Below are 13675 nucleotides of genomic sequence, written 5' to 3' on the forward strand. Positions count from 1 at the left end.
CCAGAAATAAACTTAAGACTTGTCCCTGATCTGGACAAAAAACAAAACACTCACCAGCTGCTCACCAATTGGCTCCTTCCCTTGTGCTGACGTCACTTTAGGTGTTTTATTTACCTCTCTCGTGCCTCCACCCCCCACCCCACCCCCACCCCCACCCCCATTGAACACCCCCACCCCCACTGAACACCCCCACCCCCACCCCACCCCCACCACCCCACCCCCCACCCCCACCCCCATTGAACACCCCCACCCCCACTGAACACCCCCACCCCACCCCCTTTGAACACCCCACCCCCACTCCCACCCCCCACTCCCACCTCCACCCCCACCGCCACCCCTACCCCCTTTGAACCCCCCACCCCCACCCCCATTGAACACCCCCACCCCCTTTGAACACCCCCACCCCTTTGAACACTCCCACCCCCACCCCCTTTGAACACCCCCATCCCCACCCCCTTTGAACACACCCACCCCCACTCCCACCCCCACCCACTTTGAACACCCCCACCCCCACCCCCACCAACTTTGAACCCCTTCCCCCTTTGAACCCCACACCCCTTCCCCTTTGAACCCCCCACAACCTTCCCCCTCTGAACCCCCATCCCTTTCCCCCTTTGAACCCCGATCCCTTTCCCCCTTAGAACACCCCATCCATTTCCTCCTTTGAACCCCCCACATCCTTCCCCCTCTGAACTCCCATCCCTTTCCCCCTTTGAACCCCCATCCCTTTCCTGCTTTGAACCCACCAGCCCCTTCCCCCTTTGCACCCCACACCCCCTTCCCCCTTTGAACCCCCCCATCCCCTTTCCCCTTTGAACCCCACACCCTCATCAATCACCAAATCTGGTTTACCATCAATCACCATATCTGGCTCAACCATACCAAACTCTCCTTTGCCAAAATCATCCATTGCCCTAGGATCACCCTGGAGAGCAAACATAACCCCATTTCTTTTCTCAACACCAAACTGTTGCTTAAATCCCTCCCCACTGTCCCTTTCACCGTCATCTCCAACAACAAGTGGGAGGAGCTCATGGACCTCGTCATGGCCAAGGTGCAGACCATCTATTCAGCTGCCTCTGTGGCTCCCGCCCTTCCACTTGCCCATGAAGCCAAACCTCCCTTACCCTAGCCCTGCACCATCTACCGTCGTGCCCTTTCTGAGCTCATTTTATCCATGAAATCTACCTCCTGCCCCCTTGACCCTATTCCCACTTAACTGCTGACCACTCAACTACCCTTCCTGGCCCCCATGCTAACAAATATTGTAAATGGTTCCCTCTCCTCAGGTACTGTCCCCTCCTTTTTAAAATGTCTGTCATCACCCCACTCTGTAAAAATCCCACCCTTGACGCTTCTGTCTTCACTAACTGCCATTCCATCTTCAACCTCCCTTTCCTCTCCTTAAACATTTTCTCACATGCTAGATCGATGCCCACCTCTCCTGCACTCCCTGTTTGAATCCCTCCAAACACATTTCTGTCCCTCCCACAACCCTGAATCTAAAGCCATGAACAACTCTCTGATTATCTGAACCAGACTGTTCAGAACCTCGGCTTCCTGATTGACCCTGAGCTGACCTCCTGACCCCATATCCTCTCCATCACCAAGGCCGCCTATTTCCACCTCCTTAACATTGCCCATCTCCGGCCCTGCCTCAGCTAATCTTTTGCTGATAGGAACATAGGAAGAGGAGTAGACCATTCAGCCCCTCAAGCTTGTTCCACTCAAAATGCTTGCATCCATGCCTTTGTCACCTCCAGGTTATTCCAATGCTCTTCTGGTCAGCTTTTCAGCCTCTACTCTCTAAACTTCAGCACATATAAAAACTCTGCTGCCCGTATCCTATCCTACACCAAGTCCCATTCTCCCATCACCCCTGTCCTCACTGACCTACATTGGTTCCTGGTTCCCCAAGTGCTCGAATTTAAAATTCTCATCCTTGTGTTTAAATCCTCGCCACTCTATCTCTGTAACCTCCTCCAGCCCTACAACCATCCACAAACTCTCTATTGCTCTGATTCCTACCTCTTGTCCACACCCATCTCCCTTCGCCTGGTCATTGGTGGCCGTGCCTTCAGCTGCCTAGGTCTTTTGCTCTGAAATTCCCTCCCTAAACCTCTCTGCCTCCCTCTCTTTTTTCCTCTTTGGCCAAGCCTTTGGTTACCCCTCTGAATCTTTCCTTCTTTGGCTCTGCATTTTGTTGATCCTTACACCGCTGCTTGTTTTTACATTTTATGCTACGTAAATATAGGTGGTTATTCCTGATTGTGCAGCTGTGACGTTAGTGTGTGTTATGTAAGCAAGCTATGAAATATACTGTCAAATAAAAATGACCCTCATTACTCTGCACATTAGAGTCTCCTCCTGTAACAACCTTCAATAAAGAGTTTGACAGCTTTCTGCTCCCTCCCCCAGTGGCAGGCAATATCCCTGACGGTGATTGAGAGAGTTCAGATCGCAGCTGCGATCCTCGGCTCCCTGTTCCTTATCGCAAGCATTTCTTGGCTCATCTGGTCAACAATCAGCCCATCGGCAAAGTGGCAGAGACAGGACCTGCTCTTCCAGATCTGCTATGCAATGTACGGATTCATGGACATTGTCTGCATCGGTAGGTCCTCATTACTGAGTCTCTGTGTAAATAATATCAGCCAAACGGATGGAAGGGAGGGGTTTAGTGTGAGTGAGTTGGCCATTGGACTTCCATCTCTGGGAACAAGATCGTAATCTGTTGGGTGCAAGGAGGAAACTTGAAATAAATTTGGGAAGTCTCAATCCCAGTCCCTGGTGGATGGAACAAAACTGTCCATAATTGACAGTCTCACATACAAGGCACACAGGAAGGCCACATTTATTGCCCATCAGTAGTTACCTCTGAAAACTTGTCACACCACTTCAGAGGGCATTAAGAATTAACCATAAAGTGGGGACTGAACTCTCATGTCGACCAGAATGGGTATCAGCAACACATTCCCTTCTGTAAAAGGCATCAGTGAACCAATTGGGCTTTTCCCACAATCCGGGACGTGGACGACTGCACACAGCTGTGTGGTATTGTGTTTAATATACTGTCCATATACAGAGGTGCAAGCTGCTGTATATAATGCATCTATTATAGAATCACTAAAAATACTGCATACGCATGCACTTCCTGCTGTCACAAACCTGGAATCTTTACTGAAAGATGTAATAGAAAAACATCTAGAAACCAAATATATAATAAAGAATAGTCAGCTTGGATTTCTCAAAGAAAGGTCATACTTGACCAACCTTATTGAATTCTTTGAAGAAGTAACAGAAAGAGTAGATACTAACATACGAATTAAGAGCAGGAGTAGGCCATTCGGCCCCTCGAGCTGCTCTGCCATTTGATAAGATCATGGCTGATCTGATTGTGACCTCAACCCTACTTTCCTGTCTACCTACTATAACCTTTGACTCCCTTGTTAATCAGGAATCTATTTAACTCAGCCTTAAAAATATTCAGTGACCCTGCCTCCCCCGCTCTCTGGGGAAGGGAGTTCCACAGACTCACCACCCTCTGAGAGAAAAAATTTCTCCTCATCTCCATCTTAAATGGGAGACCCCTTATTTTTAAACTGTGGCCCCGAGTTCTAGTCTCTCCCACAAGGGGAAACATCCTCTCAGCATCTACCCCTTCTAGTCCTCTCAGGATCTTATATGTTTCAATAAGATCACCTCTCATCATCGACCCTTTCTAAACTCCAGTGTGTACAGGCCCAACTTGTCCAACCTTTCCTCATAAGATAACTCCCTCATCCCAGGAATCAGGCGAATGAACCTTCTCTGAACCGCCTCTAAAGCAATTATGTAGACAAGGATAATGCAGTAGATGTAATATATTTGGATTTTCAAAAGGCCTTCAAAAGGTACCATAGACTCATAACTAAAGTCAGAGCATGTGGAGTCAGGGGAAATGTAGCGGAATGGATAGCTAACTGGCTACAAAACAGAAAACTGAGAGTAGGGGTTAAGGGTAGTTACTCAGACTGGCAAAAGGTGGGAAGTGGTGTTCCACAGGGATCGGTGCTGGGACCACTGTTGTTCACCATTTACATCAACGATTTGGACTCAGGAATCGGAAGTACAATTTCAAAATTTTGGACGACACCAAATTGAGGGGTATAGTTAAGATTGAGGAGGACTGTGACAAAATACAAGGGGACATTAATAATGGGCGTGTAATAGGCAAATAAATTTCAATACAGATAGGTGTGAGGGATTACATTTTGATAACAAGAATAAGGAGGCCACATAATCCAAGGAGTATAAGAGTCTAAATGGGGTAGAGGAGCAGAGGGATCTGGGGGTACGGATATATAAATCACTGAAAGTAGCCACTTAGGTTAATAAGTCCATAAAAGAAGCAAGCCAAGCACTGGGGTTCATTTCTAGAGGGGTAGAATTGAAAAGCAGAGAAGTTATGTTAAACTTGTATAGAATCTTGGTTTGACCACACTTGGAGTACTGTGAACAGCTCGGGTCTCCATATCACAAAAACGATATAGAGGGACTGGAGAAGGTGCAAAAATATTTACAAGGATGATTCCAGGACTAAGAGGATATACCTATCAGGAAAGATTGATCAGGCTGAGGCTCCTTTCTCTATAAAACAGAAGGCTGACGAGTTATTTTTTATTCATTCATGGAATTTGGGCATTGCTGGCGAGGCCGGCATTTATTGCCCATCCGTAATTGACGTTGAGAAGGTGGTGGTGAGCCGCCTTCTTGAACCGCTGCAGTCTGTATGATGAAGGTTCTCCCACAGTGTTGTTAGGAAGGGAGTTCCAGGATTTTGACCCAGCGACAATGAAGGAACGGCGATATATTTCCAAGTCGGGATGGTGTGTGACTTGGAGGGGAACGTGCAGGTGGTGTTGTTCCCATGTGCCTGCTCCCCTTGTTCTTCTAGGTGGTAGAGGTCGCGAATTTGGGAGGTGCTGTCGAAGAAGCCTTGGCGAGTTGCTGCAGTGCATCCTGTGGATGGTACACACTGCAGCCACAGTGCACCGGTGGTGAAGGGAGTGAATGTTTAGGGTTGTGGATGGGGTGCCAATCAAGCGGGCTGCTTAGTCCTGGATGGTGTCGAGCTTCTTGAGTATTCCATCACACTCCTGACTTGTGCCTTGTATATGGTAGAAAGGCTTTGGGAAGTCAGGAGGTGAGTCACTCACTGCAGGATACCCAGCCTCTAACCTGCTCTTGTAGCCACAGTATTTATGTGGCTGGTCCAGTTAAGTTTCTGGTCAATGGTGACCCCCAGGATGTTGATGGTGGGGGATTCGGCGATGGTAATGCCGTTGAATGTCAAGGGGAGGTGGTTAGACTCTCTCTTGTTGGAGATGGTCATTGCCTGGCACTTGTCTGGCACGAATGTTACTTGCCACTTATGAGCCCAAGCCTGGATGTTGTCCAGGTCTTGCTGCATGCGGGCTCGGACTGCTTCATTATTTGAGGGGTCACGAATGGAACTGAACACTGTGCAATCATCAGCGAACATCCCAATTTCAGACCTTATGATGGAGGGAAGGTCATTGATGAAGCAGCTGAAGATTGTTGGGCCTCGGACACTGCCCTGAGGAACTCCTGCAGCAATGTCCTGGGGCTGAGATGATTGGCCTCCAACAACCACTACCATCTTCCTTTGTGCTAGGTATGACTCCAGCCACTGGAGAGTTTTCCCCCTGATTCCCATTGACTTCAATTTTACTAGGGCTCCTTGGTGCCACACTCGGTCAATGCTGCCTTGATGTCAAGGGCAGTCACTCTCACCTCACCTCTGGAATTCAGCTCTTTTGTCCATGTTTGCACCAAGGCTGTAATGAGGTCTGGAGCCGAGTGGTCCTGGCGGAACCCAAACTGAGCATCGGTGAGCAGGTTATTGGTGAGTAAATGTCACTTGATAGCACTGTCGACGACACCTTCCATCACTTTGCTGATGATTGAGAGTAGACTGATGGGGCGGTAATTGGCCGGATTGGATTTGTCCTGCTTTTTGTGGACAGGACATACCTGGGCAATTTTCCACATTGTCGGGTGGATGCCAGTGTTGTCGCTGTACTGGAACAGCTTGGCTAGATGCGCAGCTAGTTCTGGAGCACAAGTCTTCAGCACTACAGCTGGGATGTTGTCGGGGCCCATAGCCTTTGTTGTATCCAGTGCACTCAGCCGTTTCTTGATTTCACGTGGAGTGAATCGAATTGGCTGAAGACTGGCTTCCGTGATGGTGGGGATATCGGGAGGAGGCTGAGATGGATCATCCACTCGGCACTTCTGGCTGAAGATGGTTGCAAACGCTTCAGCCTTGTCTTTTGCACTCACGTGCTGGACTCCGCCATCATTGAGAATGGGGATGTTTGCAGAGCCTCCTCCTCCCGTTAGTTGTTTAATTGTCCACCACCATTCACGACTGGATGTGGCAGGACTGCAGAGCTTTGATCTGATCCGTTGGTTGTGGAATCGCTTAGCTCTGTCTATAGCATGTTGCTTCCGCTGTTTAGCATGCATGCAGTCCTGAGTTGTAGCTTCACCAGGTTGGCACCTCATTTTTAGGTACGCCTGGTGCTGCTCCTGGCATGCTCTTCTACACTCCTCATTGAACCAGGGTTGATCCCCTGGCTTGTTGGTAATGGTAGAGTGAGGAATATGCCGGGCCATGAGGTTACAGATTGTGCTGGAATACAATTCTGCTGCTGCTGATGGCCCACAGCGCCTCATGGATGCCCAGTTTTGAGCTGCTAGATCTGTTCTGAATCTATCCCATTTAGCACGGTGGTAGTGCCACACAACACGTTGGATGGTGTCCTCAGTCCTCAGTCCTCAGAGTAACCTGATCGAGGTCTTTAAGATTATGAAAGGGTTGATAGGGTAGATGTGGAGAAGATGTTTCCACTTGTGGGGGAGACTAGGACCAGGGGCCATAAATATAAGATAGTCACTAATAAGTCTAATAGGGAATTCAGGAGAAACTTCTTTACCCGGAGAATGGTGAGAGTGTGGAACTCGGTCCCACAAGGAACAGTTGAGGTGACTAGCATAGATACATTTAAGGGGAAACTAGATAAACCACAAGAGGGAGAAAGAAATAGATGGATATGCTGATCGGGTGAGATGAAGTAGAGAGAGAGGAGGCCCTTGTGAAGAATAAACACCGGCATGGACCTGTTGGGCCGAATGGCCTGTTTCTGTGCTGTACTTTCTATGTAATTCTTTGTAAAACCACACTGCCTGTTTTCACAAACCACACTTCCTGTTGTCACAATTTTTGGTCATGCTTCTGTGTCAACATTTAACATTGAAAATTCCGATGTAATCATCTTCTCATAGCATTTCCCAATACAATGAGTTGTCTGTCATGGTGTGTTGGTGAACCAATCGAATCATTCAAAATGACTTTTAAAAAAGCATATGGGATCCTCAGCTTTATTAATAGGGGAACATAGGAACAGGAGGAGGCCAGTTAGCCCCTCGAGCCTGTTCCACCATTCAATGAGATCATGGCTGATCTGTGACCTAACTCCATATACCCACCTTAGCCCCATATCCCTTAATACCTTTGGTTAACAAAAATCTATCAATCGCAGATTTAAAATTAACAATTGAGCTAGTATCAACTGCCGTTTGCTGAAGAGAGTTCCAAACTTCTCCCACCCTTCATGTGTAGAAATGTTTCCTCACTTCACTCCTGAAAGTCCTGGTTCTAATTTTCAGGCTATGTCCCCTAGTCCAGACTCCCCAACCAGCGGAAACGGTTTCTCTCTATCTACCCTATCAGTTCCCCTTAATATCTTGAAAACTTTGATCAAAATCACCCCTTAATCTTCTAAATTCCAGGAAATACAACCCTAGTTTGTGTAATCTCTCCTCATAATATAACCCTTGGAGTCCAGGTATCATTTTAGTAAATCTACGCAGCACTCCCTCCAACGCCAATATTTCATACCTAAGGTGCGAAGCCCAGAACTAAACACAGTCCTCCAGGTGCGGTCTAACCAGGGTTTTGTATAGCTGCAGCATAACTTCTGCCCCCTTGTACTCTAGCCTCTAGATATAAAGGCCAGCATTCCATTAGCCTTTTTGATTATTTTCTGTACCTGTCCATTACATTTTAATGATCTATGTGCATGGACCCCGAGTCTCTGGACCTCCACTGTTTCGAGCTTTTCACCATTTAGAAAGTACTCTGATTGATTCTTTTTGGGTCCAAAGTGGGTGACCTCACACTTGCCTACATTGAAATCCATTTGCCACAGTTTTGCCCATTCATTTAATCTATTAATATCTCTGTGTAATTTTATGCTTCCATTTACACTGCTTACAATGCTGCCTATCTTTGTGTCATCGGCAAACTTGGATATGTGGCTCTCTTTCCCATCATCTAAGTCGTTAATAAATAGAGTGAGTAGCTGAGGCCCCAACACAGATCCCTGTGGGACTCCACGAGTCAAATCCTGCCAATTTGAGCACCTGCCCATTATTCCTAATCTCTGTCTCCAGCCACTCAGCCAATTTCCTAACCAAGGCCAATTTCAATGGGATGAGAACAGATCTGACCCGGGTAAATTGGAATCCAAGATCGGCAGGCAAAACTGTAATTGAACAGTGGGCGGCCTTTAAAGAGGAGATGGTTCGGGTACAGTCTAGATATATTCCCACGAGGGGGAAAGGTAGGGCAACAAAAGCCAGAGCTCTCTGGATGACAAAAGAGATAGAGAGTAAGATGAAGCAGAAAAAAGGGGCATAAGACAGACATCAGGTTGATAACACAAGTGAGAACCAGGCTGAATACAGAAAGTTCAGAGGGGAAGTGAAAAAGGAAATAAGAGGGGCAAAGAGAGAGTATGAGAATAGACTGGCAGCCAACATAAAAGGGAATCCAAAAATCTTCTACAGGCATGTAAACAGTAAACGGGTAGTAAGAGGAGGGGTGGGACTGATTAGGGACCAAAAAGGAGATCTACTCATGGAGGCAGAAGGGATGGCCAAGGTACTAAATGAGTACTTTGCATCTGTCTTTACCAAGTAAGAAGATGCTGCCAGAGTCTCAGTAAAGGAAAATATAGTTGAGATACTGGATGGGCTAAAAATTGATAAAGAAGAGGTACTTGAAAGGCTGGCTGTACTTAAAGTAGATAAGTCACCCGGTCCGGATGGGATGCATCCTAGGTTGCTGAGGGAAGTAAGGGTGGAAATTGCGGAGGTACTGGCCATAATCTTTCAAACATCCATAGATACGGAGATGGTGCCAGAGGACTGGAGAATTGCAAATATTACACCCCTGTTCAAAAAAGGGTGTAAGGATAAACCCAGCAACTACAGGCCAGTCAGTTTAACCTCAGTGGTGGAGAAAATTTTAGAAACAATAATCCGGGACAGAATTAACAGTCACTTGGATGAGTGTGGATTGATAAGGGAAAGCCAGCACAGATTTGTTAAAGGCAAATCGTATTTAAATAACCTGATAGAGTTTTTTGATGAGGTAACAGAGAGGGTAGATAGGAACATAGGAACATAGGAACAGGAGTAGGCCATTCAGCCCCTCGTGCCTGCTCCGCCATTTGATAAGATCATGGCTGATCTGTGATCTAACTCCATATACCTGCCTTTGGCCCATATCCCATAATACCTTTGGTTGCCAAAAAGCTATCAATCTCAGATTTAAATTTAGCAATTGAGCTAGTATCAATTGCCGTTTGCGGAAGAGAGTTCCAAACTTCTACAGCCCTTTGTGTGTAGAAATGTTTTCTAATCTCGCGCCTGACAGGTCTGGCTCTAATTTTTAGACTGTGCCCCCTACTCCTAGAATCCCCAACCAGCGGAAATAGTTTCTCTCTATCCACCCTATCCGTTCCCCTTAATATCTCATAAACTTCGATCAGATCACCCTTTAACCTTCGAAACTGTAGAGAATACAACCCCAATCTGTGTAATCCCTCCTTGTAACTTAACCCTTGAAGTCCGGGTATCATTCTAGTAAACCTACGCTGCACTCCCTCCAAGGCCAATATGTCCTTCCGAAGGTGCGGTGCCCAGAACTGCTCACAGTACTCCAGGTGCGGTCTAACCAGGGTTTTGTATGAGGGCAATGCGGTTGATGTGGTGTATATGGACTTTCAAAAATTGTTTGATAAAGTGCCGCACGGTAGGCTTATCATCAAGATTGCGGCCCATGGAATAAAGGGGGCAGTAGCAACATGGATACAGAATTGGCGAAGGGACAGGAAACAGAGAGTAGTGGTGAACGGTTGTTTTTCGGACTGGAGGGAGGTGTACAGTGGTGTTCTCCAGGGGTCGGTGCTGGGACCACTGCTTTTCTTGATATATATTAATGAATTGGACTTGGGTGTACAGGGTACAATTTCAATATTTGCAGATGGCACAAAACTTGGAAGGGTTGTAAACAGTAAAGAGGATAGTGATAGACTTCAAGAGGATATAGACAGGCTGTGGCATGGGCGGACACGTGGCAGATGAAGTTTAACACAGAAAAATGCGAAGTGATACATTTCAGTAGGAAGAACGAGGAGAGGCAATATAAACTAGAGGGCACAACCCTAAAAGAGGTTCCAGGAACAGAGAGATCTGGGGGTATATGTGCACAAATCGTCGAAGGTGGCAGGGCAGGTTGAGAAAGCAGTTAAAAAAGCATACGGGATTCTGGGCTTTATAAATAGAGGCATAGAGTACAAAAATATGGAAGTCATGATGAACCTTTATAAAACACTGATTCACCCACAACTGGAATATTGTGTCCAGTTCTGGGCACCGCACTTTAGGAAAGATGTGAAGGCCTTAGAGAGGGTGCAGAAGAGATTTACTAGAATGATTCCAGGGATGAGGGACTTTAGTTACGTGGATAGACTGGAGAAGCTGGGATTGTTCTCCTTCGAACAGAGACGGTTGCGAGGAGATTTGATCGAGGTGTTCAAAATCATGAAGGGTCTAGACAGAGTAGATAGAGAGAAACTGTTCCCATTGGCAGAAGGTCAAGGACCAGAGGACACAGATTTAAGGTGATTGGCAAAAGAACCAAAGGTGACATGAGGGAAAACTTTTTTACCCAGCGAGTGGTTAGGATCTGGAATGCACTGCCCGAGGGGGTGGCGGAGGCAGATTCAATCATGGCCCTCAAAAGGGAACTGGAAAAAATTTGCAGGGCTACGGAGAAAGGGCGGGGGAGTGGGACTAGCTGGATTGCTCTTGCATATAGCCGGCATGGACTCGATGGGCCGAATGGCCTCCTTCCATGCTGTAACCTTTCTATGATGATTCCAGTTTTGGACTCCCCCACAAGTGGAAACATTTTCTCTACGTATACCCTATCGCACCCTTTTATTGTAAAGACTGCTGGAGAAAAGAGCCCCAGTCTTTATAAGTGACTATCTTATATTTATGGCCTGTAGTTCTGGTCTTCCCCACAAGTGGAAACATCTTCTCTACATCTACCCTATCGAACCCTCTCATAATCGTAAGGACCTCTGTCAGGTCACACCTCAGCCTTAGGAACATAGGAACAGGAGTAGGCCATTCAGCCCCTTGTGCCTGCTCCACCATTTGATAAGATCATCACTGATCTGTGATCTAACTCCATATACCTGCCTTTGGCCCATATCCCTTAATACCTGTGGTTGCCAAAAAGCTATCTATCTCAGATTTAAATTTAGCAATTGAGCTAGTATCAATTGCCGTTTGCGGAAGAGAGTTCCAAACTTCTACCACCCTTTGTGTGTAGAAATGTTTTCTAATCTCACTCCTGAAAGGTCTGGCTCTAATTTTTAGACTGTGCCCCCTACTCCTAGAATCCCCAACCAGTGGAAATAGTTTCTCTCTATCCACCCTATCTGTTCCCTTTAATATCTTATAAACTTCGATCAGATCACCCTTTAACCTTCGAAACTCTAGAGAATACAACCCCAATCTGTGTAATCGCTCCTCGTAACTTAACCCTTGAAGTCCGGGTATCATTCTAGTAAACCTACGCTGCACTCCCTCCAAGGCCAATATGTCCTTCCGAAGGTGCGGTGCCCAGAACTGCTCACAGTACTCCAGGTGCGGCCTTGTCTTTTCTAGAGAAAAGAGCCCCAGCCTGTTCAATCTTTCCTGATAAGGATATCCTCTCAGTTCCGGTATCATCCTTGTGAATCTTTTTTTTACCCTCTCCAGTGCCTCTGGAGACCAGAACTGTTCACAATACTCCAAGTGTGGTCTAACCAAGATTCTATACAAGTTTAACATAACTTCTCTGCTTTTTAATTCTGTCCCTTTAGAAATGAACCCCATTGCTTGGTTTGCTTTTTTATGGACTTATTAACCTGCGTCGCTACTTTTAGTGATTTGTGTATCAGTACCCCCAGATCACTCTGCTCCTCTACCCCATTAAGACTCTCATTATCCAAGCAGGTTAATAAGGCCATAAAAAGGCAAACCATGCAATGGGGTTCATTTCTAAAGGGATAGAATTGAAAAGCAGAGAAGTTATGTTAAACTTGTATAGAACCTTGGTTAGACCACACTTGGAGTACTGTGCACAGTTCTGGTCTCCATATTACAAAAAGGATACAGAGGCACTGGAGAAGGTGCAAAAAAGATTCACAAGGATGATTCCAGAACTGAGAGGATATACTTATCTGGAAAGATTGAACAGGCTGGGACTCTTTTCTCTAGAAAAGAGAAGTCTGAGGTGTGACCTGACAGAGGTGTTTAAGATTATGAAAGGGTTCGATAGGGTAGATGTAGAGATGTTTCCACTTGTGGGGGAGACCAGAACTAGGGGGCCATAAATATAAGAGAGTCACTAATAAATCCAATAGGGAATTCAGGAGAAACTTCTTTACCCAGAGAGTGGTGAGAATGTGGAACTCACTCCCACAAGGAGTAGATGAGGCAAACAGTGTAGATGCATTTAAGGGGAAGTTAGATAAACACATGGGGGAAAAAGAAATTGAAGGATATGTTGATAGGGTGAAATGAAAAAGGGAGGGAGGAGGCTCGTTGGAGCATAAACACTGCTTGGGCCTGTTGGGCCGAATGGCCTGTTTCTGTGCTGTACATTCTATGCAATCCTATGTAAGCAGTACGTGGCCCCCTTAATCTCCCTATCAAAATGTTTCATCTCACACTTATCTATATTGAAATTCATTTGCCAATTACATGCCCATTCTGCAAGTTTATTAATGTTCTCTTGTATATTGACGCATTCTTCCTTTGTATTAACTACACCCGCCAACTTGGTGTCGTCTGCAAATTTTGAAATTGTATTTCCGATTCCCAAATCCAAATTGTTAATGTAAATGGTGAACAACAGTGATCCCAGCACCAATCCCTGTGGAACACCACTTCCCTCCTTTTGCCTGTCTGAATAATTACCCTTAACCCCTACTCTCTGTTTTCTGTTTTGTAGCCAGATGGCTATCCATTGTGCTACCTGTACCCTGACTCCACATGCTCTGACCTTAGTCATGGGTCTACAATGCGCTACCTAATCGGAGGTACAACTTATACTGTCCGTGCACAAGGTACAACTTATACTGTCCGTGCACAAGGTACAACTTATACTGTCCGTGCACAAGGTGCAACTTACACTGTCCGTGCACAAGGTGTAACTTACACTGTCCGTGCACAAGGACCAACTTACACTGTCCGTGCACAAGGTGCA

The 13675-nt window shown here is 46.3% G+C and overlaps 2 protein-coding genes across 2 annotated transcripts in view; one reads left to right on the plus strand and one right to left on the minus strand.

Annotated features, from left to right (window-relative positions):
- The window catches only part of LOC137323450 (E3 ubiquitin-protein ligase MARCHF4-like), a 148573-nt gene that overhangs the window by 73390 nt on the left and 61508 nt on the right, over positions 1–13675 (plus strand). The window contains exon 3 of the mRNA XM_067986927.1: positions 2419–2611. Within this exon, the coding sequence (XP_067843028.1) occupies positions 2419–2611 (193 nt within the window). The remainder of the gene's footprint in view (positions 1–2418; positions 2612–13675) is intronic.
- xrcc5 (X-ray repair complementing defective repair in Chinese hamster cells 5) overlaps positions 1–13675 on the minus strand; it is a 487392-nt gene that overhangs the window by 9371 nt on the left and 464346 nt on the right. The gene's annotated exons all lie outside the window — the stretch shown is intronic.

The sequence above is a fragment of the Heptranchias perlo genome, chromosome 7 (genome assembly GCF_035084215.1).
Source record: "Heptranchias perlo isolate sHepPer1 chromosome 7, sHepPer1.hap1, whole genome shotgun sequence".
In the NCBI taxonomy this organism is placed as follows: domain Eukaryota; kingdom Metazoa; phylum Chordata; class Chondrichthyes; order Hexanchiformes; family Hexanchidae; genus Heptranchias; species Heptranchias perlo.